The sequence below is a fragment of the Chelonoidis abingdonii genome, chromosome 14 (genome assembly GCF_003597395.2).
Source record: "Chelonoidis abingdonii isolate Lonesome George chromosome 14, CheloAbing_2.0, whole genome shotgun sequence".
Lineage (NCBI taxonomy): Eukaryota > Metazoa > Chordata > Testudines > Testudinidae > Chelonoidis > Chelonoidis abingdonii.
Window position 1 is genome coordinate 30,227,740 of NC_133782.1, and position 27,464 is coordinate 30,255,203.

The 27,464-nt window shown below is 47.0% G+C and overlaps 1 protein-coding gene across 3 annotated transcripts in view; it reads right to left on the reverse strand.

The window, feature by feature from the left end:
- ACSS2 (acyl-CoA synthetase short chain family member 2) overlaps positions 1 to 27,464 on the reverse strand; it is a 66,562-nt gene that overhangs the window by 28,226 nt on the left and 10,872 nt on the right. For all 3 annotated transcript variants that reach the window (XM_032789300.2, XM_032789301.2, XM_032789299.2), the window contains exons 2-3: positions 1,192 to 1,283; positions 220 to 323 (exon numbers count right to left, since the gene is read on the reverse strand). In XM_032789300.2, coding sequence (XP_032645191.1) covers positions 220 to 323; positions 1,192 to 1,283 — 196 coding nt within the window. The remainder of the gene's footprint in view (positions 1 to 219; positions 324 to 1,191; positions 1,284 to 27,464) is intronic.

A 27,464-nucleotide genomic window follows, 5' to 3' on the forward strand; every position in this document is an offset into this window, starting at 1 on the left:
ACAAATCAAAGCAAAAAGCTGCTCCACTTTTAAACTCAAGTCTTTTGGCGAGGGCAAGTGGGATAGGAAATGGCACCTTAATTTTAGCCACCATCCATCTCATAATCACTGCCCAGCTTACCAACTCTTCTCAGCCCTCTGTCACTCCACCACAGGAAAACTATCTATATCCCAAGCAGCAGCTCTGAATTTAGCATAATTCCCAGCAGTTGCTCCTACCACAATGGAGTGAAGTGCTCCAATCCTGGCACAGGCGAGCATGGCAACAACCAGCTCAATAATCATTGGCATGTAGATAGAAACTCTGTCTCCTTTCTTTACTCCTGTAAAAAAGAAACAGAAGATATTTCCCATGCCAGCAGGCTGGTAGAACAGCTAAGATTTCAGTGACACGAGGCTATCAGAGATCTGTGCGCTGCTGCTCCTAGAGAAAGGATAGGAAATAACCACTACAGGAGTCAGGAAATAGGATACAAAACCACAAACTAGCAGAATGTTAATCAACATCACTGCCACATGCAAAGAAGCTCTCAGTTTAAAGCTCAGCTGACAGGAGCCACTGGGTTGAATGTTTAACCCTGTATGCATTAATGTGTTTAATAAAGATGCAAGGCCCCACTGAAGATTCCCAGTGACATTAGCTTGGACAATAATGACTGACTGGCATAGTATAAAGCCAAAGAACCAAAAGTGCTTACAAAGTTTTATAGTGAAATGGCAACAATATGAATGCCAGTGATTTCCAAGCCGTCTATATGCAGAACACAAGTGTGCGCACATACACTTTGCTTTTGTAATCACTGAAGTTCTTGTAAGGCACCTGGAAAGGTTACTGCACCAGGGTGCCACTCTATGCAATGCCCCTTCAAAGAGGTACCAATGCAACCAGCTTCCGGTGCTATCATCAAAACCTCTAGTAAGTTCCTAGCAAGGTGTCAGTTATAACCTAACTAAACACAGTAATGGATTTAATAACAATAATCTCTAGCCCTTGTATCGTGCTTATCAGTAGCTCTCAAAGCACTTTACAGAGGTCAGTATCTTTATCTCCATTCTACACTTGTGGAAACGGGTGCACAGAATACAGGCCCGTGGCAGAGCTGGGAACCCAGGTCCCAGTCTGGTGCCCTCGCCCCTAGGCAATACCACCTCCCACATCAGAGCAGCATAAAAGTGAGCTAAGTCAGGTACCTTGATCCCGGAGAACATTGGCAAATTGGCAGACTTTGTGCAACAACTCGCTGTATGAGATCTTCATGGAATCCTCGGGTTCGTTCCCTTCCCTGCAAAAACAGAGATCAAGAATCATTCAGAGAGGATTACAAGGATAAGCAGTAGCTGTGTAGCTTCAATGCAGCTCTCAGTACAGCTTATCGTCTTTAATGAGCTGCCCTTCTGAGTGGAAAGGGCCATAGCCTACCCTTCTCACCTCAGGCCAAACTCGCAAGAGCAGCAGGATTTAATCCAGAGTCACAGCCAAGCTGAAACCCAGCTCCGGGATAGGGCAGCATGGACGGAAGCAATCTGAATTCCCTGAGCAGCACTGAATTTCCAGTCTCTGAGAGTGGGGAGGATTACAAACAGTACAGATGGCAAGAGCCAATAGGCACCCCTGCCACAAAGAAACTCACGCAGCACATCCCTTCATGAGCACATGCATTGGAGAACAAAGCCCAGATCTGCAGCACTGCATCTTGCACAGGCACACCCCAGTTGGGCATACAAACATGGATTCTTGGAAACCCAGGCCAGTGTCACCACTGGTGACTCAGCCACAACCAGGATGGAAACCCCATGCCGCAACAGATGCAAAATGAAGGAGCAGAGTAGGACAGGGAAGGCTCTCCTCTTTCCCAGTACCGTTTACCTGACTGCTGGGGTAATGAGGAGAAGCACTCAAAGACTTTTTAAAAGCTTGCCCACACTGTAGTGCCCTGTCTGCGGTCCCCATTGGGTCTGCACTGACTAACATGAACGCTCCCTGCTGCAGCAGAGGAACACATTCAGAGGCTCAGAACGTGCCATGATTGGCAGGAGAGGTGGTGATGGGATGAAAGCCAAGAGCTGTCACTCAGAGAGGGGGAAGTGCTTGCTGCCATACTGAGCAGGGCAGTGCAGGAAGACAATAAGGACTTTGTTTTTAATTTGGTAACATGCTGCATCCACCCCAGTGAAGTGCATGGGGTGCGGCTCATGGTTAGTCAAAGGGTTAACATGGGAGATGCAAACAATAGCAGCCAGCAGACTTCCCACCCCATTGACCGGAGTTAGCGCCAATGGAAAGGAATACACAACCTGAGCCCTTCCAATGGGATGGCACCCGGCAGTTCTCTACCAGATCCTGCCAGCACACAAGCTTCAGTCATCTTTCCAGAATCGTGAGTCTCCAACTCCTTCTCACCTGCATCCAGGATGGACCCTACATGGCTCCAGACAGCAAAACAAGTGCTGCCTCTGGGGAGAAGGCAGAACCATACCTGCATGCTATCCCCAGCTCAGGGGAGCAGAGCCCTCCCTGGAACTGTCCCCTCTGACAGACACTGCCCAAACCACAATGCTTGCCTGGTCTGGTGCAGCAAAGAATATTCTAACGTGGGAACACAGACCCAGCAGTTTAAAGCATCTGAAAATCTACAGCCTACAAAAGTAGATGCTGGGCCCTCCTCAAGCTGCGCCCTGGACAACTATATCTACACATGAAAGGACAACTGTACCTACACAGGTGTGTGTATATGCATACATGCTGCCCAAGTACTATACCTATCTGCACACAGGTGTGCAACAGGCAACGCATCTATCAATCAATGGCAACTGAAAATATATTTCCATCTTGATCACAGGAGCCAGCATGACCTCTGGCAAGAAGGAGAGAGTAAAATGAAGGGTGGGAAGTGAACTAATGATTAGTGCAGGAGGCTTGGGCCCTCTTGACACTAGAGACAATTTTCAGACACTTCCCACTATTGCTAAGACTAGTTCAGCTCCGCCGCCATGAGCAACACTGGGAACCCTTGTGTAGTCAGACCCACTTTGAGCGAGGTTAGGTGACAGGAGGTTTAGCCATGGCAGCAGATGGCAACCCGCTTGCAGTAGAGCTGTCAACATTGCCAACACAAGTGCAGATGAACTAGGCAATTTGAGCGTGGCCCTTGTATAGTCAGGATTTCAGGGTCAAGAGAGACTCAAGGAACTCTTCAAAGCTGGAGTAAAGCTGATGCAACTCAGCAGACTTGAACAAGTTGCACTGGCTTACACCGGGTAAGAACTTGGCCCCAGAATTCCATTCTTGGATCTGCCAGGGAGTTTCTCAGTGACTAAGTTGACTGTTGAATCCAGCCCTCTACGAAATGTGACTCTCTCAATGGGAACAGAGAACGGGAGCTGCTTCTTCCACCTACACTCAAGTAACAAGGCACAAGTTAGACACAGCCCTCAGAAGAGCATTAGCAGAAACATCCAGCAGATGAATCCCACGTGGGGGCATGTTGCATGAGGAGGGAGCATGTCCAGACCACAGGTGCAGCATGCTAGCTGGGTGCTCAGGCAGGCAGCACAGCATACTCCAATGCCAGCAGAATTCTGTCCTGGTCAGCAGGGCAGGTTTGCTTTAGCCAAGGACACAGCGAGCAGTGTGTCTGCTCCCCTGCCCCAAGCTGTCTCGGGTAAAGTGTGCCCCACGCTGCCTATCAGGGAATACTACAACACTCGCCCCACAAGGGGCTGGGAGGTTCAGCAAGCTAGAAGAGCCCTAGGATCCTCCCTCAATAGTTACTGAACTTCAGTGCTCACTGGAGTTGTTCCAGGATAGCTTGGCTTCCTGCCTCAAGTGTTACTTGGCTGCATTTAATTCCTGTGCCATTAACATATTATTACATCAGCAGCCCCCTCCACTCTCCCCCTCTGGCAACAAACTCCAAAGAAGCCCATTTGTTTCAGGCGAGGGTGGTGTCTGCTGGGGTAACATGAGCCGATCACTACACCCTGGTGCAGTAGCCAATGAGAACAGATTACACTTCCCACCCTGCGCTCTGCAGAGGGTCAGACCAGTGGGGAGACTGCAATCCTGGCAGGCAGCTACAGGGCTGGAATTGGGAAACAGATCCAGAGATGCCAAGGCCAGAAGGGACCATTGGGATCATCTAGTCTGACCTCTCCTGTACAACACAGGCCAGAGACCTTCTCTACAATCATTCCTAAAGCAGACCTGTTAGAAAAACAGCCCATTTCACGATGGAGAATCCACAGCAACCCTTGTTCCAAGGGATAATTACCCTCACTGTTAAAATTTTACACCCTATTTCCAGTCTGAATTTGTCTAGCTTCGACTTCCAGCCAGTGGATTGTGTCAGACCTCTCTCTGCTAGACTGAAGAGCCCAGTATTAAATATCCATTCCCCATGCAGGTACTTGCAGACTGTAACCAAGTCACCTGTTAACTTTCCCTTTGTTAAGCTAAATAGACCGAGCTCTGAATCTATCATAAGATAGTATCAGAGGGGTAGATATGCTTTCTAATCCTTTACTCATTCTTGTGGCTCTTCTCTAAACTCCCTCCAATTTATCAACACCTTCTTGAAATGTGGACACTACAGTGAGACACAAGATTACAGCAGCAGTCACACAAGTGCTAAATAGAGGTAAAATAACTTGTCTGCTCCTACTTGAGATTCCCCTGTTTATACAGCAGATTGCATGAGCCCTTTTGGTCACAGCACCGTTCAGCTATCATCCACCACAACCCCCAAATCATTTTGAGTTGCTGCTTATCAGGATGGAGCCCCCCATTGTTTAAGTACGATCTGCATTCTTTGTTCCTAGATATGCACATTTAGCCATATAAAAAACACATACTGTTTGCTTGAGCCCAGCCTATCAAGCGATCCAATTGCTCTATCAGTGACAAGTTTACCACTCCCTCAATCTGTGTTTCACCTACAAACTTTATCAGTGATAATTTTATGTTTTCTTCCAGAGCACTCGTAAAAATGTTAAATAGCAGAGGGCCAAAACTGATCCCTACGGTAGCCCACTAGAAACACACTCATTCAATGATGATTCCCCATTTACAATTATATTTTGAGACCAATCACTTCACCAGCTTTTAATCCATTTAATGTGTGCCAGGTTAAATTTTATACCTTTATAGTTTTTTTTAATCAAAATGTCACGTGGTAACAAGTCAAATGCCTTGTAGCAGTCTAAATATTTTATTTCAAAACCGGTACCTTTATTAACCTGTAATCTCATTAAAAAAAAAAAAAAAAAAAAAAAGTGCTTTCCAGGGTGAATTACCTTCAAAGTTTGTCTCAGAATACCTTGCCTCGCTGTATGTATTAGAGTCCCACCAGAACGCATTCCCACACAAAGTGACTGCAAGGAATGTACAAGTTCCCTTTGCCGTGGGGCCTGTATGTCAAATTGTCACTCTTAATCACACAGAAAATTCACCCAGTCCCCCAGGAGCAGAGCAGCCAGTGGCCACTGATCACAGAAAAGCATTTTCCTAAGTATGTGGATCACTCTGGCTTCCTAAGACACAGCACTTGCTTGGACTTGTAATTTTAAAGTTATCTGTCTTCTTAATGAGCACATGGTACAACAGGTGAAACACTGAGAGTGAAGAATAAAAACTGGGCAGGATCAAAGCCTCAGCATGCACTTCTGCTTCTTTTGGGGTTTGTTTGGGTTTTATTTTTTTAAATCCTTTGATAAGAATTAGCTTCATCTGCTCAGTGTTTAACAGGGTTTCACTTAACTCGAGAGTGAGAACCTCAAGCCTTATGATGGGTTTGAGGTGCAAAATTTAAACACTTAGAATACCTTCCCTATAATGTTAGGGCTGTTAGTTTGGTATGGGTCCATCTCTACAGAAAAGGCTGCACAAACACAGTGTGGGAAAACCAGTCGGTGAAATTGGCTCACTATTTTCATTACTCAGGCTGGGTGAACTTCAAAAATAAGACTCTATAAATGACAAAGAGTAAATTTACTGAGTTCCTACAGTTCAACAGCCTCATGAGTTAGTAGCAGAGGCAAGGAATTGCTGAAGTGTGATTTTTCCTAACAGTGTTTTCTTTAAAACCAAGAACCAATTTTCAAAATTGTTACAAAGGAGAAACAAAAGCTCCTTGAAATACTTTACTAAATTAAACACATCTATAAATGCCATTTGGACTTGACACTTTTCCAACTCACAGCACAATTTGAATCCTGGCATTTAACTGTTACTTCATAACTTTATGATACCACATGGATCACAGCATGAAGATTTAACACTTTCAAGCCCTTGAAGAGAGTCATAGCTACATAACACAGGGCTTCCAATCCTTTAGTTTAGGAATCTCCATGCTGCATGTGCATATGTAACCCAGTGGTGTGTGTTACAGGGCCCCCTCTGTGCCTGATCCACAGAGGATGCGAACCAGTACAGCCCATAGCTACAGAGGCACAGTTCTTTAGCTCAAGCTGTAACAGGTCATGCTTTTAGCTCTGGAGGTCCCTGGCACAGTCTGGGTGTGTTGGCCAAGAAGGCAGAGCATACGCGCACGCACACACTTTGCCTACAGAGCTCCTGCAGAATTAATTTTCAATGACTGTACACTACAAAGTTAGTGACTGACCAAACTAAAGATACTCCTGTCCCTAATTAAGCTGGAACAAACTCACAAAAGACTGCTCTGGGAGATGCTCAGGCAGCTGCTGGAGGGAGCAGGTCAGCTTTGAACTATGCTCTGAATGCAGGTTTCCAAAAAGGAAAAATGATTTCCAGAGTCAAGGGCCTTCCACTGAAGATCCCCACCCAGCAACCCCCAGATACTCACTTCCAGGAACTGTTAGCCAGAGCACAGTAACAGGTGTCAAATAACATATTGGTGCATTAGATGGGAGACAAGTCTCAGGTAACAGGTTTCAGAGTGGTAGCTGTGTGGAACCTTAGAGACTAACAAATTTGAGCATAAGCTTTTGTGGGCTAAAACCCACTTCATCAGATGCATGCAGTGGAAAATACAGTAGGTATATATATGTATACACACACACATATATAATATATGGAGATATTCCTATCTCATAGAACTGCAAGGGACCCTGAAAGGTCACTGAGTCCAGCCTCCTGCCTCCACTAGCAGGACCAAGTACAGATTTTTTGTCCCAAATCTCTAAGTGGCCCCCTTAAGGGCTGAACTCACAACCCTGGGTTTGGCAGGTCAATGTTCAAACCACTGAGCTATCCCTCCCCCCATAACACACAGAGAACATGAAAAGATGGGGGTTGCCATCCCAACTTTAATGAGAGGAATTAATTACTCTTAGGTAGTGGGTGCCAAACTCCATAGCGCTCTTAGCTCCTTCTCATCACACCATGTTTTAGGCAAGGAGGGAGCCAGCAGGCTCTCCAGAGCATGCCTGCAATGTGCTCCCTGCAGCTAACCCAGTTCAGCAAGCCAGTCACCAGATTCTGAGCAGCCGTGGCACAGCAGTCACCCCTGGAAGTATGCCACAAGAGGAGTGAAATGGAGGAGGAGTTAAAGGCTGAGGTATCAGTAAAGCAGTATGGGACCACTCCGGTGGATGAGATGTGGCCAGCTGGGAGCAAGAGGTACACAGAAATGACTGCCACCTCAGGGAGCGGTGGGGAAAAGCCATCCCTTAGCGAGGGATCAAAGAAGGATCTATTATAAAAAGATGATCCGTAGAAGCCTGGGAGATCTCATTATGGGGGCAGGGGCTGGTTTGATTAGCTCAGGTATTTTAATCTACTGCAGAGTCCCAGAGCTGGAGGAGCCAAGGACCTCTGTTATTTGAAACATGCAGCATCCGAGCCCCTGGCTCAATTGGGAATCAAGTTTAACAGAGCTCTTGAATATGGCAAAGGGCAATGAAGGCCAGCAAAGCTGTTAGCACTCAACACCCATTCTCCCTTCAGCACTGGGCAAGCACAGAGCCCTTTCCCCAAAGCCACCTTCACTGCAGCATTCTTCAGTCCTGGAGTGCTGGCTTCATCTGCACTAACTGCTGGGGTGACAAAGGTGCTGGTGAGAAGTCTGGAGGGGCCCCTGGGTGTGAGGAAAGGTGGTCTGGGAAGAAGAGCATGGGGACTAATGCCTCACTTAGCACCGGCAGCTCACACCAGGAGAGGGGAAGCCAAGAACCTGCCCGCAAATGAGTCACAGGAATAAATGTCAACATCTCAGTACACCTTAGGGCACATCTTCACTGGCAACATTAAAGTGCTGCCGCGGCAGCGCTTTAACATGGCTTGTGTAGTCATGGCATAGCGCTGGGAACAGTTTCCATGAGGGAAATAGCTCCCAGTGCTGGTGCACTGTCTACGCTGGCACTTTACAGTGCTGAAACTTGCAGAGGTCAGGGGGGTGTTTTTTTCACACCCCTGAGCAAGGAAGTTGCAGTGCTGTAAAGTGCCAGTGTAGACAAGCCCTTAGATTACCTTGCAAGCTACTGTTTGTGTAACCTGCTTGAGCAATGGTCAAACACAGCCCCACCTCAGTGTTTACACTCCACAAGCAGCCTTGGCTTTTATAGCAGGGATCAGGTCTGAGGGAGATATCACTGATAAGCAGGTGTAAGGAGAGAGGGGTTGTTCAGGGTGGGCGAGGGAAGGATAAGGAGTAACAAGATGAAGCTGAGCAAAGGAACAGTCTCCTGGAAGGGAGATCTGCCAGGCTGTGGGACAGTCAGTCTCCCAAGGGAGGTGCAGCAGGACCTGAGGCACAGCCATGTTTGGGGGCCCAGACAGAACCCAGCAAGAAGCCAGCACAAGGGTAGAGCAGCCAGACTAAGCCTTTAAGAGCATCTTCCCCATCTCCCTTTGGCCAACAGTATGAGGGGGAGGGCATACACCAGCTAGAGCAATGGTTCTCAACCTATTTACCACTGTAGGTCACAAAGTGTTACCTGGGCTGCAGGTTGAGAACCACAGTGCCTCCACCTAACCCTCCCCACAAACTCCTATGCCCAGGGCGCTCTGGCCAGAGACTACTCCACCGAGAGGGGCCCGGAGCGGAGAGTCAGGCTTGGGGGCAGGGACCCTGACCTCAACGTGTGGGGCCGTGCAGCAGCCGGCAGCCCGGACCCCACCGCAGCCCGGACCCTGTGCCCGCCAGGTGGAGCCAGGACCCAGAGCCCCCATGGCCTTTAGCACACAACTGAGCTGGGCCGCAGCTGTGTGCTAATTGGGCTGCATGCAGCCCACGGGTTGAGAACCGCTGAGCTAGAGGGAGGCCCAGCCAGTGCCAGCTCTGTGGCCTTCTACCCGCTCCCCCTTCTCCAACCTACATGAGGGAGGCCTGTATGTGAACTCCTAGGGAGACACTATTAAATAGGTGGCTGGGGACAAGGGAGGGAGGGATTTCAGAAAGGTGTGGAGAAGGAAGGGAGAGCTCCCAGGGGAGGAAGGACCCCTTGGAAGAGGTGTTCTCTAGCTACGAGGGAACAAGGGAGAGGGAAGTCCTGTTCCTAGGTTGTGTGACAAGGCTGGATATACACACAGTTTGTATGGATGGAGTTACAAATCCAACAAGCAAAAATAAATCTTGCCTGAATGCTCTGGGCCGTCATGGAGGCTGTTATTCTAGGGGCATAAAATGACAAGTTAGCCTCAAAGCCAGGAGGTTTAGACACCGCCACTAAACTGAAATCTAGCCCCTCTGCCAACCCGTGGGGTTTTACAACACAGGAAGATACGATTTGTAGCATGTTTTTCAGTCCCTTGCACTGGGTGACGGCACAAGAAAGTGACCAGTTCTGCAGGGAAACAGGCACTCTGACCATATATCCAATGCTGTCAAATGCTCAGCATGAACTAGCTGGGAAAACCGAGACAAACTCCTATGGGGTGGAAAAAACCTTTTCTGACTGTGCTGACAGCGTCCCTTTAGCTGGCTAGAAGAGCTCCCTAAGGCACGAGAGGGAAAACATAACCCAGTTATATATGCAAGAGGGAAGTATGCAGTCTTTGGACAGGAAATGCTGGAAGAGGTCTGAGGTACGCAACTGCACACCAGAAAGCTCACGTGGGAAGCCAGAAAGCCAGCTCCTGGCCTGCAGCATGACTCAGCAGCGCAAATACAGGAACTTTCAGGCAGGGCCGGCTCTAGGTTTTTTGCTGCCCTAAGCAAAAAAATTTTTGGCTGCCTCCCACCCCAGCCCTGGGTTCTCACTCCTCCCCCACCAGTGCTCTCTCCCACCCCACCCCACCCCCTGCCATCCCAGCCCTAGGCTCCTCCCCCACCAGTGCTGACTCTGCCCGCTGCCCCCTCGCCTCCAGCCAGTCCAGCCCTAGTAGGGTCGGGGTAAGCAGTGGGGCTCCCGGGCTGTGCCTCAGCCAGGGTCCCTCCAGCCGGGGCTCCTGCCTCCAGGACTGACCAGGACCGGGGAGGGCAGAGCCAGGGGACTGCCCCGGGAGGGGGCTGAGGAGCCAGGGCAGGGAGCCCCACCATCGCTGCTGCTTCTGGCCACTCTGCTGCAGTCCCTGAGTGGCTCGGGCTGCTTTGACCAGCCTCGGCTGCGATGCTGGGGGGTGGCCGCCTTGCAGCACCTGAAAGTTGCTCCGTGTGCCCCGCAGGGCAGCCCCTAGCCTGAGTGTCTCCCACTTGGAACCTGCCTGGTTCAGCCACAACGTCTGGGCGCTGCTCCCCCACAGCACGAACCACAGCGGCCCCAGGGCACCCTCCGCGCACAATGCCCTGCTACTGCCAAAGCCAGCTCTAGGCTTTTGCCACCAGAAGAAAAAAAAGGATTGCCGGACTGCCATCCCTGAAAATGTGCTGCCCCAAGCACATGCTTGGTTTGCTGGTGCCTAGAGCCAACCCTGCCTTCAGGAAGGTTTGGTCGGCACCACAGAACTTTTATAATCAAGTCAAAATGTGGTAACTGCAAAACCCGCCATAGCCTAGGGACCAAGCCAGTGCCCGGACCTGGGGCTGTACAGACAGTCATCCCTCTACTGTCCCAGTGCCCCTTAGCCTGAGCACAGGCACAAGCAGAGGGGAAAAGCTGGAATCAACCGCTCATCTGCTAGAGACCAGCTTATAGCCCTTGTGGTATATCCCTAACCAGTCCAGAATGTTCAGAGGGATCAGAAAAGCTTTTATCAACCCACTGTACAAAGCTACAATTTAATAACTTGAAATACCAAATGAAGCTGCTTGAGATGTGATTTCCCCAGCCAAGATGGATGAAAGACCCAGACGCAGCCAGTGTAACAGTAATGCCAGAGTCTGGGAAAGACTTGTGCCTCTAATGGGCCCACATTCCTAATTATAACCTAAGAAGATGGGCTGAAACATTCAACTAAAATCCTCTGCAAAATGCATTAACAGGGATCATTTAAGATTATGGTGAAATGAGCAACCAATAGATAAAGGGAGAAGGTTATTGTCCCTGGCAAATGCAACAGAGAAACACTGGCCTATTGATCAGTATTGATGCAGAAAAGAGACTTTTCTGTGGGTGGAGTGAGTCCTAAAAAATGGTCCCACAGAAAATGGGGATTGGCACAAAACATTAAGCCTGGACGGAAGCCCTACAGGCCATGCAAAGAGAAACCAGAAACAGAACAGATTGAAATGGGTGTTTAATACACACCATGGGAGACAGCCTCTCCATTTGATGCAGAAGCTCTCTCATAGACTGCACAGTGGAATGAAACTTACTGTAGCGGATCACTGTCTGCTACACTCAAGGACAGGCCTCAGATTAGTTAGGGACAAGATCTAATAAGAGCCATCTCCTAATGGGGAGATTCTCCCCCTTCCTCACCTACTAATGCTGAGGTTCCACTTCTCCTGCCTCTCCCCAACCCAGTACACACCAGCTACTTAAGCAAACAACTGAGGTGCTCTGGCTTTCTACAGTGACAAATGCAGGGAGTACTTTTCATTAGGAGTCTTGCCAAAAGGCCTGTTTCTGTCCACCCTCAGCAGTCAGCCTGACATCTTATTTCCTCCTGACAATGAACACAGAGGTTTCCGTTTGAGGGGGAGCGGAAGTTGATTTGAACATCACAATCTGTAGGGGAGCCTGGGAGGTTTGGCATAGAAGTAGTTCCTAGAAGTTCTGACTAATTTGGCAACCCTTTTACTGTTTGAATATTAGTTCAACAGAGAGCACCTCTGCAAAGCTCAGCCTGGGCTACACACAGGAATAGCATTGCTTTCAGGGGTGGCAGGTTTGTAGAAATTTTGGTGGTGCCCAAACTCTGTCCCTCGCAACTCTGCCCCCTACCTGTCCAAGGCTCTGGGAGGGAGTTTGGGTGAGGGAGGGGTGCAGAGGGATGGGATGCAGGGGTGAGGGCTGTGGGGTGTGGCTTCAGATGAGGCGGTTGGAGTGCGGGAGGGGCTCAGGGCGACAGTAGGGGTGTCGGGGGTGAGGGCTCTGTCTGGGGCTGGCAATGGGGGGCTTGGGGTGTGGGAGGGGCTCAGGGTGAGAGTAGGAGTGTCGGGGTGAGGGCTCTGGCTGGGACTGGGAATAAGGTGTTTGGGGTGCTGGAGGGGCTCAGGGCTTGGACAGATAGTTGAGGATGTGGTAGGGGTGAAAGCTCTGGCTGGGGTGTGGGCTCTGGGGTGGGACAGGGCTGGGGATTAGTTTGGGGTGTAGGCAGGCTGCTCCGGGACAGGGGCCAGAGAGGAGGATTCCCCCCAGCCCTTCCCTGCCAGCAGCGGCAAGCTCTGGGGGAGGAGACCCCCTTTCCTGCCCCCCCAGCAGCACACTCCCCCCCACCACTGTCACTGGATGTGCTTTTAGGGCCTCTCTCAGGTCCAGGAATCTCCCCCACCTCCCCCATGGTGGGTGCCAGGGGGTGCTGCGTGAGCCTCCTCCCCTGCTGTTGCCCCTGACTGTAACCTCACTGGGGCTGAGGGAGGGGGCTGCCTTCTTGCCCAGCATGGGGCAGAAGCAGTGACTGTGGGCCGGGGGAGAAGGGGGGCTGTGCTGCTGGAGGGTCCTGCCGGAAAAGGGAAGGGTTTGAGGGGGAACGGCAGGCTCAGAGTCAGTCTGCCCTGGCAGTGACGTGGGGGCACTAGGACCCTGCGGCAGCAGTTGCTTCAGGGAGGCAACATGGAGATGCCCTGAAGAGAGTGTGTGTCAGTGTCTCTCTGCTCTGGAGCCCAGGAAAGGCGAGTGGGAGGTGGGGGCAGCAAGTCGGGGCCCGGGGACACTCAGAGAAGGTGTGTGGGGAGGAGGGGCAGGTGGAGCCGGATCTCACCCAAATATTTGTGGAGCTAGGCCCCTAGGCTCTGAATATTGCTTGTGCCCGAGCACCACGTGGGTATGGAACTCGCTGCCTATGACGCTTTAACTACACTGGCTCTAAATCCCCTTCAAGTCCATGCAATCCCCTTGTGTGGGCATTCAAACCAACTGAAACTTTCCACACAAGGGAACTGCATGGGTTTCACTAAGTACAGTCAGGCGTTCTCTACACACAGACTTGCAGCAGTTTAACTAAAAGTCAGTCTAAAGCATCGTGTTAGTTAAACAGGGCAGGTTTGTGTGCACACTTGGCCTCAGAAGCCAGTTTACTTCAACTGGTGCAGTTTCACCGTGCAGATCAGCCTAGGAGACTACTTCCAAAATAAAGTGGTTGCACAAGAAGCATCTGTGTAGGCGGTGGCCTTGGCACAGCCAGCAGATCATTGAGAAATGATCTCCTGAGGCACTCAAGCTTTCAGCCCCCGGGTTGGGAGGGGACTGGCACTGGCAGCAGGGTGTTTTCTGCAAAGGACCCGCCACTTTGGATATGACTGCCCCCCTGGTCCAGAACACTCCTTATATAGCACCTAGACGAGCTGCAAGGCCCATCAGTCCGCTGGAAATGGGGGTGGCGGGGTACTTTATTTTCCTGCTTGGCAGCTGGAATGGTTAATTGGTTGGTTGGTGATGTGGGCGGGGAGTGACACCAGCTGGACTGGCTGTTTTAGTCTGGACAGGCATTTGAACAGATCATATCATTTAGATTATGTGCAAACACCTGGAGCGCTGTCTGGTATCTTAACCCTTTGCCTGCCAGCCCTGCTAGCTCAGTGCTGCTCCAACTGACACGCATCCTCTGTGACGAGTTAGGAGAACATGACTGACTGTTTAGACCCATAACATAGCCCATCGTAGTCTTGTTGGAAGAGGCCTTGGATGATTCAGCCAAAACTCCCAAGGGGACTAAATTTATTAGCCAGAAGCAGACACAACAGAGAAGGGGAATGCCACTAGTGAGGTTCAGAGGCAGCAATCAAAGGAGAAGTCCAGCCCAAAGTGCTGGGGTTCCTAGTGAGGAGCTATTCCTGGCCTACCAACATGAACATGGGAGCTCTATTATTTGGAGTGGTGTATGAACCTCCACTTGTTCAATTCTGAGTGGGTGGTGGCTCTATGGAACACTAAGAGTTAACGTGGTCCTGATGGGCTCCAGAGGGTTGCAGGAAGGCAAACAGTTAACCCCAATATAGGTGTCAGCTCCCTCAACAGTAGCCCCACCTCACTCCTGGCCAAGGCTTTGGCTGGCCTGACCTGTGAGCAGCAGGTTGACCAGGTTCAAGCGTTGCAGAGCAGACTTTGAATAGGACAGAAGACTGCCTGTGAGCTGAGACACACACAGACCGGATGACAGAGGCAGAAGCTGCACAGGTAGACCCTCTCGCCCAGCCCCAATGTTGGTGGGGGTTGGGTCAAGTGGGGCCTACTTCCCCTGGCAACGGAAGGCTACGTTTAGCTCAGACATGTCTGAAGCTGTCCCAAGTCACTGAGATTTCATACTCGTCACAAGCTCCCAAAGAGACGCCTATTAGCAGCTGTGGTGATACAAATGGTAACGAGGGGGGGTTGTCGCCTGGTCATCCAGTCCAGAAGTGGGGTGAAGCACAACACTGCACTCACAGAAGAAAGGAAAAGTGCCTGCAGAGACAGAAAGGGCAAAAGTCCAGCTCACCCTTAACTGTAACAAGTTCAGACCCTCACACGGCATTACAGCTTCTGTGCACCTACTGTTACAGAGGAAGCACAAACTGCCCTAACAAACATTTCTCTGCCTGGGCGCTGCTGCCACTGTTGATGCTGTGCATCAACACAGTGTGAACCGAACCAGCTGGTGTTGTTTCACTCCCTGTTTCTAATGGTCCTGGTAGCAAGAATCCAGAGTTACCCAACACAGGGCAGGAAAATGGTATTTCCACGTTTATATGAAGTTATTACAAACAGAGGATAAGAGACACCAGTATGAACACGCTACTCTTTCAAAGTGCATTTCTTCAGTAGAGCTCAAAGTGCTTTACAAAGGAGGTCCATATCATTAGGCCCAGTTTACCAATGGGGAAACTGAGGCAGAGGTGAAGTGATTTGCCCAAGGTCACCCAGAAGGACAGTAGCAGAGCTGAGATTACAAGTGGATCTCCAGAGTCCCAGTTCAGTGGATTATCCACTAGGCCACACTGCCTCCCACCCCTAGTACCCATTCCATTCTGCCCAGCAAGCTAATCGTCTGAAGGAGAAAAGAGCTTCACAGCACAAACTTCACATATCTGAAAACTAAGTGCAATTCTAACAAGACTTCTGGTGTCCCTGCTGCTGGCTGCAACCACCTTGCTGGATGAGTTATCCATGGAGATTGTTAAATGACAAAAGCACATTTGATTTTTAAAATTTCAGCCCCAACTCCTGTATCAGAGTCAGCTTGGCATTAATATGATGCCTTTTGGCCCGTCAGTCTAATTAAAGCAAGGCAGGAAATTCTGGGCCATTTATATTATTTACAGCCTTTCAGAACTTGAGAAACTGCCAGGAGCTTTTAAGAAAATTACACTTGTTCTTTCCAGTCCAAATACTGTTCCGCATTCCGTGCTGCTCCTACAGCCCTGAAGTCACCCAGCTGGAGATGGACGCTGCACCAGAATGCATAGATTTCTCTAGTGGATATCTAGATTGGTGAGGTTATTTCATCTTGTTTGTGGAGTTATGCAATAAAATTCACTAGAAGTATCAGATTTTGCTGAACTGTAGACTCTGCCTGGACACCGCTGATGAAGTCATCACAGAAATTCTCTCCTCAGTGGATGGGGCTCAATTAATAACTACACATTCACTCAACACACATCTCTGTAGCTAGCAACCAGCATACGCCCATTAGTGAAGCAGAGCAGCATGGCCTTCATTTCACACTGGACAGTAGGGAGGCTCAGTTAATCCTACCGTCTCTAAGGACCCATTAATGCCCCTTACAGAAATGCTTCCAGTTACACTTTTGTATTTCACTAAGCAAAAAACAGAACCTCAGGTGAAGAATGTTTAAATCAAATACAAACACTTGCAAATTGTTTGGTTGTCGTATACAGTGTTACTCAGCATTGACTGCTATATAAAGACAGGCCGGAGGAAGTTTCTGTCTCCTCCATCCCTAACTTTGGGTTACACAACTCTGCTAGCCTAACTACATTAGTAACTACGCCCAGCCTAAAGAATGTATGTTGTGCCTATTGGTTGATACACAGTAAGCGCCGTTTAGAGAAAACACCTTACTGCTAAGTCTTTTTTAAACAACGTATTTCATTCCCAAAAGCTTGTTTTCAGGGCAGGTCTACAACTGTGATGCTTTCTCAGGGCCCTCCAGAACTATAGGTGACCTTGTTACCTTTCTCCTTTATCAAAACAGATTTGTTGGTGTTACACTGATGACAGCGCCCTGTAACTAGAGCCCTGCATGGATACAAAATTTGTACCTGCATCCAATCCACAAACATGGTCCACGGATATCCACAGATTTGCCGCCCTCTACCTGTAATCCCAGTTTGTCAGCCAGCCAGCCAAACTCCTTAGGATTCTGCCAGCCCTCCTAGGAGAAACTCACTGGATACACCCTAATCCTCTGCATTATGCAGCTCATCACTGGACACTCACTGACATTTAGCATGACCAGATGTCCCGATTTTATAGGGACAGTTCCAATTTTTGGGTCTTTTTCTTATATAGGCTCATTTTACCCTCCACCCCGTCCCATCCCAATTGTTCACACTTGCTGTCTGGTCATCCTACAGACATTACCTCCGCTGTCTCCCATGTGTTGATTTCACAATGCTTAATTTACATTAAAGGTAGGGGGATAACTACCTTCCCTCCTGTCTGGAAGGAAACCTGTTTCTCCCTTTGTTTCGTTACAAATTTTAAAGTATATCAGTAACTCTAAATGAAGAATTATGAATAGTTAACATACACATTTTCACAATGATATTAATTACCAGTGTGTTACCAGCTTTCATTTGATACCTTACAAGACACTAGTAATGTACGAAAAATGCTCCTTGGATTACTCAAAATCCAGTGATTCAGACTTTTGAAGCAGGCTTGTTATGAATGAACAAGCAAAGGAATAGTAACAGCAATGTTTAATTGATTTAAGGATATTTACTTTCTATATTTGACAAGTGATGCTGACCATTTGTGTTTTAACAGTTTAATAAAATTTTAACTTTTTGAACCCCAATGTGTACTGTCCTTGAATAACTGTCTGACCCCACAGTGAAAATTTAAAATAGATAAAAATCTTAAAAAATGCTTAAAAATAAACCTGGATATTATCCACCACAATTATAAAACCTGAAAGTCACATTCTGCCAAGCCTGCATGTAAGTGTGGTTATAGACAGCAGCCACACAGTGTTTCTATTGTACGTAACTTTAACCCCAGCGGCTCCCTTGCTGGTTCAAGAGCACAGATCCCGACATTCTCCAGCACAATCTGTAGGTCCAAATCTTGCACATGTGTTTGTACTTTTCTCCATCTGGAAGCCAGGGGGTCAAGCTCTAACCTACAGAGTTTATTATAAATCAGTGACACAGAAATATGGGAACGGACAGACTGGATCAGACCCAAAGGCTACAGCTCAGTGCCCTGCCTCTGACCATGCCAGCACTGGACGCTTTAGAGCAGTGATACTCAGTCTGAGGCTCTCAAGCTGCCAGTGGCTCTTCTAATGTGTCTCCTGTGGCTCTTGGCAGCACATGATATTAAAACACTCTGTGTCTGAATACAGAGCAGGACAGTAAATGAAGCAATGAATTCACACTGCTGTGGCTCTTTTCGGTAATGTTAATGGCTAATTTGGCTTATGAACCACTGAGATCTGATATAATTGCTGTAGAGGAAGGTGTAAAAGCCCTGCCATAGCAGATGTGGGACAATCTGTCCCCTATATACGTCTCACACTGATCTCTCAGAGACTGGCTTCATGCGGCTTAATATCTCTGCCAATATTTGTCAACAATAACAGTTAACTTCTTATCCATATTATCTTGTTAGATTCAGCAGGTGACAAACTAGTTTACCAGCTGCGCCCCAAAACAGCTAAAGAGCAGGGAATGCATCTGCAAGAGTGTCCTTAACTAGGCATAAGCCTCACATTAAACTTTGAATATCAACTTATCTGTGCATCATCCATGTGCTTTCCTTGCCTTGCAGCAGGTAGAGGTAGACAGTGGCTCTCAGGAAAGCTGACAGACAAGCAATCCCATTAGAATAGAGGTCAGTGAACCCGAAAAACTTGCTGCAGCAATGCCGGGCAGTTATAAAACTGTGATTAAAGTTCGTTTGTTTTCTCCAGCTCACAAAAAGCTCTACTGGACAAGTGACACATTTCTTGGAAAAGGAAAAAGGCATGCGTAACACAGAGCATCCAATAGATAGAAGATACATGGGAAGACACCAAAAGAAAAGAAAAAACAGGAAGAAATTCTTGAGCTAGTTATCTGTGAGAGACATTTTAACTGATGAGTTTGAGTACATGATTGTCCCAAATCAGCACTGGTTGGAAAGAATACTGCACAGAAAAGCCAGTTCTTATATAGGAGAGTGAAAATAAAAGGATTGATTTACCAAAGTGTCTGCAATTTTTCCTCAAATCCTGGGAATCTGTGCAATAAGTATCAGGTGCAGCTTGGCACATGTTCCAGAAGATTGTGCCAATCAAGGCTCTCTCTTTAGTACTGCATACTACACAAATGATGGTTTCTCTTGTGTGTGTGTTACTTTTTCTGGATGGTGGCCCATCTCACTAGCTTCAAACAGCAGGCACATCCTGTTAGAAGTTAATCAAGACATCAAGCTCTGTGTAAACAAATGACAAGTGTTGAGAATCTCCTAGAGAGGATTTTATTTCTGTCCTCTTCATGCTTTGGAGCCATTTCCCTGGAGGATTTAAAAACCTTTTGCCCAGAACATGTAGGAAGCTTCCCCAGGCAAGTGCCAACCCTTTAAAATAAAAGCTTAGATTCTGTACAAAAGTTCCTGGCCTTTATGGTTACAAAGATAACCCTTCAAACATGAACCAAGGTTAAACCAATGTAATGTTCAGTCTGCAGACAGACTGCTCCAGTGCCGCTGCTGCTGCCCAGAGCTTCCACAAGCTGCAGGAGCGAAAATTAGAAAGTCTTGCTAGTTTAACAATGCAGCTTTTCAGATCCAGGTGGACAGCCCTGAAGTTGACATGTATCAGGTCAGTTTCATTCTTCAACAGCTTACAAACGTTCCTAACTGAAGAGGCAGGTATGGGAACTATTCTCAGGGGAAGGGAACTCAGAAGGGAAGCCCAAAATGTGAGGGGAGAGCCCTCTTCTTCCCCCCTTGCAACCACCAGGAGACTGGGGAAGGTGTGAGGTAGCAAAGATTCAGCACCTGCACAGAAACCAGGAGGTTGGAGGAAAGAAGGAGGGCAGGGTGTTGGGAAGGACAGAGGAAGAGAACTTGATGTTTATCAAACACTAACAAAATAACATAAGAGAAGGAGTCCCCAGAGCAGGGTCCAGGGACAGCACTCTCAGAGGAATCCCAGCACGCTTCCCTTTCTCAACAGGCAGAGGGGTCAGGAGATGCCCTCTCTCCGATGTCCCCGATTGGTGAGATGCCCATACCTCTGGGCTTAATAGGTTTAGTCCTCTGGCTACTGCATGTCTGGTAAAGTTTCCATTATCTGTGGGGTACCTCAATGGGAGAGGCTGGAAAGGTCTGGTGTTAGAACAGAAATAAAGTAGTCAGAAAGATTAGGGGAAAACAAAGGGAAAATATGCAACAAAAGGTAGGAAAAAGGAAAAAAGCAGAGGGTGAAGACAACTCAGGAAGAGATGTATTGTACTCTGTGAAAGGCAAAAACCCGGGGAGCAGAAAGAAGGAAAGAAAATAGAAGGTCTGACAACTCCAAGAGATGTAGTAATGTGGGTTATTGGAGCAGGATTCATATATACTACCAGATGGATTTGTCCAACATTTTGTGGCATTTCACCAGCTCCGTAATGAGTCAAATACTATTCAGTAAGTAGATTAGCATAGCACTGGTGAAATTAGCCTATGAAATTTTATTTTCTGCTATTTGACCAGCCCTGGTAGTTAAGCTATAGTCAGGAAACCATCCCCTACATGGAACTGACAATACGCTACACACAGAAGCAGCAAGAACTGTTAAAATGTCAGGAACACAGCAGCTCAAGCAATTTTTTGCCCAGAGTAGCAGGCTTATTCCTAGGACTAGGAGGGGTAATATGCATTTTTCAAGCCCTGTTCATCAGTGACTGTGTTGACTATCTGCTCCTGGATTAAAGTTTTTGTATACAAACAGATGACTTGCACAAGATTGAAGTGTTAATGTATATTCCGAAAGCCTTCTGTTGGACTCTTTCACTCTCTTTCCAAGCTCCAGCCCCTTCCCCTACTCACCTCTCCACTTCCCCAGGTCCATTTCCCCCATGCATCGTTTGTCCCTGCCCAGCAAAGGATGAGGGTCATTAGAACAGCTTTATATTATGCATAACTGGACTTTTGAGACAGCACCAGCAAGAAATTGATATGTATTATAATATGGAGCCGTTTTCATTCTGCTGGTGCTAGGGAAGTGATACTGACATAACTGCCACCAGCAACTACAAGATTATCCCCTGGAGACATCCAAATCATGGAAAGGGAAGCATTTGGAGGAAGCTAAGCAAAAATCCTGATGTGTCCATTACTCTGTGTCACTGAAGATTTACTGAAGCTATTTTCTTTTCCTCCAATACACAACAGAAACCCCTTGCTCTAAAATGCACTGCTCATTTTGCAGGCGTATCTATGACATTAGCAAGTATTTAAGTGGATTACATTGCAGTAGCTATGGTGGTAAATATGCCATTCCTGTCTTAGTAAGTATCTTACTTGTGGTTCTCTTGTCTGCCCAGAATAATTTCATCTCAGAGATCTGTATCTGTTTTCTCTCCAAGGTTAATTTCATAATGAGGACAAATAGTAATTTAGACGAGCTTTCAGCCAGTCATAGAAACTGAGTTTAATCACTTAAAGCCTGGCACAAATCCATGCAGACAGAAGACGAGAGATTCATGCCTATTTATCTTGCCACGGAAAAACACCATGGTAGCAAGAGAAAAAGTTACCCACATCTGCACGTGCCTTCAAGGTACAGATTGGCTCATTCTGTAGCTCAAACTGTACTTGATATTTTCTTCTTTTGAATGTTCACTCAGCTTTTAAAATAATCTTCCATGAACAATTTAATCTACCACAGTGTTATTCACTACAGCCAACCAGCAAAGTTACAGGTGGAAGCAACAGTGAGTTGTGTACAGAAACAACAGGTATACAAACTACCACCTCTGAAAGGAGAGTCATGTGGAGAGCAGGAATTCCTTCATGAGGGTTTCTAGTTCTCAAACAAATTAGACTTATTTGCTTTGCCCTCTGGCCAGGGTTCTCCTCACTTGGTGTTCTAAGAAAGATGGCATCAAAGGCAGAAGTTAGCCTAAGCAATTTAGTTGTAATGTCTGCTTTCCTTGAACTACTAGCAACACCAACACACTTGGAAGCTGAGCCCAGCCCTGTCCTCCCCAGTGACTGGGTACCCCAGTATAGCTATCAATGGACACTCTGGCTGTTACAGTACTCTAAGCCCAAAAAACCAGAACCAGGTTGCCCACAGATATGTGCCTATTCCTAGTGAGAACACAGACTTCTATAGACTGATTGTTTCTGCAGTTTCCACAGGAATTCTGCATCCCTGGCTTTCCATCAGCTCTGCCCAGAGGGTCTGTAACTTGGGGATTGAGCTTGTTGGACCAGGAATCTCATTTACCCTCTTTCTTTCTGGGAGTTTTTAACTTTCTTCTTTGGGTAGGGACAGCAGTGATCCGCAGCCAGTGGGAGCCGTGATTGGACGGACCTGGGGACGGGGCAGATAAACACACCGGCCCAGCTCACCAAGGGCTTTCCCAACACAAGCGGCAACCCCTGTTTGAGAAACCCTGGCTTAAGCAAAGCCAACTCCTTACCAGACAAAGCTTCTGGGTTTGGTTGAGTTGGAAAGGTACAAACTGACTTGTTTTGTAAACTCCAGAATATTTCCACTGTTTGCTGCCTCACTCAGTTGCTATCGTGACATGTTTTATGAACAAGAAGACTAACTGGTACCAGTTATAGTAGGGGTTTTGAGGATACCTGTCTACCGAAAACCAAAGCCACTAAAATATTTCCCCAATGGGCCAATTATAACAGCACAGAAATGTTAAGTCTGAGACGGTTTAACTAAAGCAAGAAAAGACGCCCGCCATGGCCTTTAGACGGGTAATGTGTTTTTTCATAGATTCCAAGGCCAGAAGGTACCACTGTGATCATCTAGTCTGGACAGTATAACACAAGCCAGAGAGCTACCCCAAAATAATTCCCAGAGCAGCTCTTTTAGAAAAACATCCAATCTTAATTTAAAATTTGCCAACAATATAGAATCCACCACAACCCTGGGTAAATTGTTCCACTGGTTAATTACTCTCACGGTTAAATTTACACCCTATTTGCAGACTGAGTTAAGTAGTACCTGTCCTCCTGCATATAACAGCTGTGGACGTAACAGCAAGTACAGATATTTGCTTCAGCAACTTCAAGGATGCTATACCTCTGTGCATCTGCATTTAAGTTCACTTCAGTGCCTCATACAGGAAAATGTACTAGGGAAGTGTTGCAGAACAGGATCTGGCTGATTATGCATGTCCCAGTTTTTCAGACTCTTGGTCTTTACAATTACCGGGGTCTCCAGAAGTGGTTGCCAGGATGACTGCACTCCAAAGCCACTCATGCACCAAAATGCCCTCGCAAATACAAAACATGAACAGTAAGTGAATCATCAGCAAGCTAATCATTCACACTCAGCCCTCCTTTCACAATTACTGCTCAGAGGAAGGGGAAGCTTCAGACATTTTTTTAAGTGACAAATCTGAGGAACTGTCCAAGATTCAGGTGTCAGTAGAGGAGGTTTTGGAACAAACTAATAAATTAAACAGTAATAAGTCACCTGGACCATACGGTATTCACCCAAGAGTTCTGAAGGAACTACTACCTGGTACGTAACCTATCATTTCAATCAGCCTCTGTACCTGGAGGATAGAAGAGAGTAGCTAATGTAATGTGGATTTATTACAAAAAGCTCCAGAGGCGATCCAGGCAATTACAGTCTGATAACCCTAATTTCAGTACCAGGCAGACTGGTTGAAACTAGAACCAAATTTTCACACACACAGACAAACACGGTATATTGGAGAAGAGTCAACATGGCTTTTGTACAAAGGGAAATAACACCTCACCAATCTATTAGAATTCTTTAAGGGAGTCAATAAACATGTGGACAAGGGGGATCCAGTGGATATAATGTATTTGGACTTTCAGAAAGCCTTTGACAAGGTCCATCACCAATGACTCTTAAGCAAAGTAAAGCAGTCATGGGATAAGAGGGAAGGTCCTTTCATGGATCAGTAACTGGTTAAAAGACAGGAAACAAAGAGTAGGAATAAATGGTTGGTTTTCACAATGGAGAGAGATAAACAGCAGGGTCCCCCGTCAAGCTGTACCAGGACCTGTTCTGTTCAACATATTAATAAATGATCTAGATTAAGAAAAATGGGAAAACAGTGAGGTGGAAAATTTGAAGATACAAAATTATTCAAGATGGGGGGGAGGGATAGCTCCGTGGTTTGAGCATTGGCCTGCTAAACCCAGGGTTGTGATTTCAATCCCTGAGGGGGCCATTTGGGGATTGGTCCTGCTTTGAGCAGGGGGTTGGACTAAATGATTTCTTGAGGTCCCTTCCAACCCTAATAATCTATGATTCTATGATTCAAAGCTAACTGCAAAGAGTTACAAAAGGATCTCACAAAACTGGGTGACTGGGCAACAAAATGGCAGATGAAATTCAATGTTGTTAAGTGTAAAGTAATGCACATTGGAAAACATAGTCCCAATTCTACAAACAAAATGATGGGGTCTAAATTAGCTGTTACCACTCAAGGAAGACATCCTGGAGTCATTGTGGACAGTTCTCTTAAAACATCCACTCAACGTGCAGCAGCAGTCAAAAAAAGCTAACATTAGAAACCATTAGGAAAGGATTAGATGATAAACAGAAAAATATAATGCTGCTATATAAATCCATGGTACACCTTGAATACTGTGGGGCAGTTCTGGTCATCTCATTTTCAAAAAGATATATTAGAATTGCAAAAGATCCACAGAGAAGGGAAAATGAAAATGATTAGGTGTATGGAACACACGTAATACAAGAAATTAAAAAGACTGGGACTTTTTGGCTTAGAAAAGAAACAACTAAGGGGGCACATGACACAGATCTATAAAATCATAAAAGGTCTGGAGAAAATGAATAAGAAAGTGTTATTTACCTCTTCACATAACAAAAGAATGAGTGTCACCAAATGAAATGAATAGGCAACTGATTTAAAAATGAACAAAAAGGAAGTAGTACTTCACACAACATACTGTCAACCTGTGGAACTCATTGCCATGGGATGTTGTGAAGGCTAAAAGATAAATGGGTTAAAAAGAATTAGCTATGTTCATGGGGGATAGGACCATCAATGGCAATTAGTCTCAATGGTCAGGGATGCAATCCCATGCTCCGGGTATCCCAAACCTCCAATTACCAGAAGCATCTGGCACTAGCCAGCGTCAGAAGACAGGATACTAGGCTAGATGGACCACTGGTCTAACCCAGTATGGCAGTTTTTATGACTTAGAGAAAGCCCGACTGTTTTCACTCTAGTAAAAGCAAGAAAACCAGCAGTCTATTGCAGTGGTTCTCAACCAGAGGGAATGGCAGCATGGAATAGCTACCCAGATTCTCCCAGAATAAACTCCATTCATACAACCATGGTTAAGCAGTGTGGAAAGTGCTGGCCGTACAAACATACACAGCCATAGTTGTGAGGCAGAAAAGTTGCCATGTGAGTTCAACTCAGCTGCCTGTGTTTCACCCAGGTCAGATGAGAAAGTCACTAACTGGCTACAAAGATACCATTAGACTCTGTCCGCATTACAAGAGTCAGTCACTGATCCCAAGGCATAAAAGAATGTGCCACTCTGTCTGGTCTTCATAAGACAGAAACCCCCTCCATGCCACACATCTAAAGCTCACCCCTAAACATTTTTTATACCACCAAATGCAGTTTCTGGATGTGGGTATCCATTCAGCAAAACAAAAAAGCTAGTTTTATTTCCATATAAATGGCTGCAATGTCACATTCTGACAATTATTTTAAGGTCTCTCCTAATAGAGAAATGTTTTTCCTCATCTAAGCTGCCACTAATTAAGCTGGACCACCAAATTTAATCACTGTATTGGTAATCTATTTTTCTGACTGTATTGTGTTAAGTAGTCTGGCTTCTTACTCAGTTACTGTCTCCAGAGATATATCATTGCTAATGCATTGCAATTTCAGAAAAGAAATCTTGCAAGAGCCATAAATTGTACACACCCTACCAGGACAGAGAGAGCAAGAATGAATGCCAAACAAGATGCATAAGAAAAATTGTAGGTGGTAATCATACTTAGGAAATAGGAACTGCCACAGCAACTCAAACTAATGTTCCTTTGCAGCCTGGAACTGAATCTCTGCCAATGACAACAATGCGATGAAAAAGGACTTTGAAGAATCACGTCTGGAATAATCAAAACCAGAAGCTCCTTCCCTAATACAGGTAGTTACCTGAGCTTTTTGCTTAAGCCTTGTGCGTGGGAGTTTCCACATGAACAGTATTGCAAGTGAACATGGGTAAACATTATCTATGGGGGCTTTTGCTAAAAGGGGATTGTTAGCTGAGAACTCAGCTCTGTCCTTCTACTGTGAGCCTCTGGGGTTTGTCTCTACATGGAGCTGTTCAGGGCCAGCTACTCCTGAATAGCTCTAGATATGGACATGCTTATTCTGGAAGAAGTGTTTTGTTCCTGTGTAACTTTAGTTTAATGCACTTTGCAAGTAGGGTGAAATTATGCAGGAACAAAACACCTATTCCAGAATAAGCACATCCAGGGCCGGCGCTATCATTTAGGTAGCCTAGGCAATCGCCTAGGGCGCCAGGATTATTCCGGGCGCGGGATTTTGCCGGGGGGGCATCAGGCGGCTCCGGTTGACCTGCCGCAATCATGCCTACGGAGGGTCCACTGGTCCGCAGCTCTGGTGGAGCTGCCGCAGTCATGGCTGTGGACGGTCGGCTGCTCGCGCGGTTCCGGTGACCAATGGACCCTCCGCAGGAATGACTGCGGCAGCTCCACCGGATCCGCGGGATCAGCACGGGGGCGGCGAAATGGCCGTGTGCCTAGGGCCTAGAAACCCTAGCGCCGGTCCTGAGCACATCCATGCATGGGGTTATTCAGGAATGACAGTTCCTGAATAGCTCCATGTGTATTCAAGCCCTTAGTTAAAGGCACCATGCACCAGAAAAAGAAACTGAGCAGTCACTGCCCTTTCCCTTTGGTCCTTCTCCTATATGGCCCTGGACTCTCATTATCCGAGGGCAGCAACATCCCAAGCCACATCTGACCACAGAGCAAGGAAAACAAACATGGCACTGGGGAGCAATGGAAGGAAACATTCCTATGCAGGCTCCCAACTGCGTCTTGCCATCAGCCCAGCCTGAGAGAGAGGCTGCGTCCTATGACAAGGAGTGGAACCTTGATTTGTTCTGCACAGAGGCCCTCTTGCACTGGGCTTCCCTGCTGTGGCAGCTCAGGTCTGTTTTGGCCCTAAGGAATTCTCCTCCCTTCACCGGCCAAGTGCCAGGCTCTGGATTTCGCTGGCTACTGTTGGTGGCCCCACTAACCTTTCAAAGCAGCGTAAGGATTCCTTGCACCATTCTAGATGTTTGAGACACCAACTGTTTGAAGAAGAAAAAGTCTCAGCCTCAAGTCTTGGCAGGTGATAAGCTCTGCAGATCTTCAATGCCGATGTCAGTTCAGTGACCTGGCTTACACACAGGACTTGTGAACAAGGGAGGGTCACTACTTTGTAAGAAGGCTGGAATTAGTTTTATGGACAGGCGTTCTGGTCAGGAGTTAACTTCTACACTGAGATGCCTTGGGTCACATCTCAGCCCACCCCATGCCTCTACTTGCTTTAGCCTTCTGTTAAAACAAGAAGTTCGCTATTCTG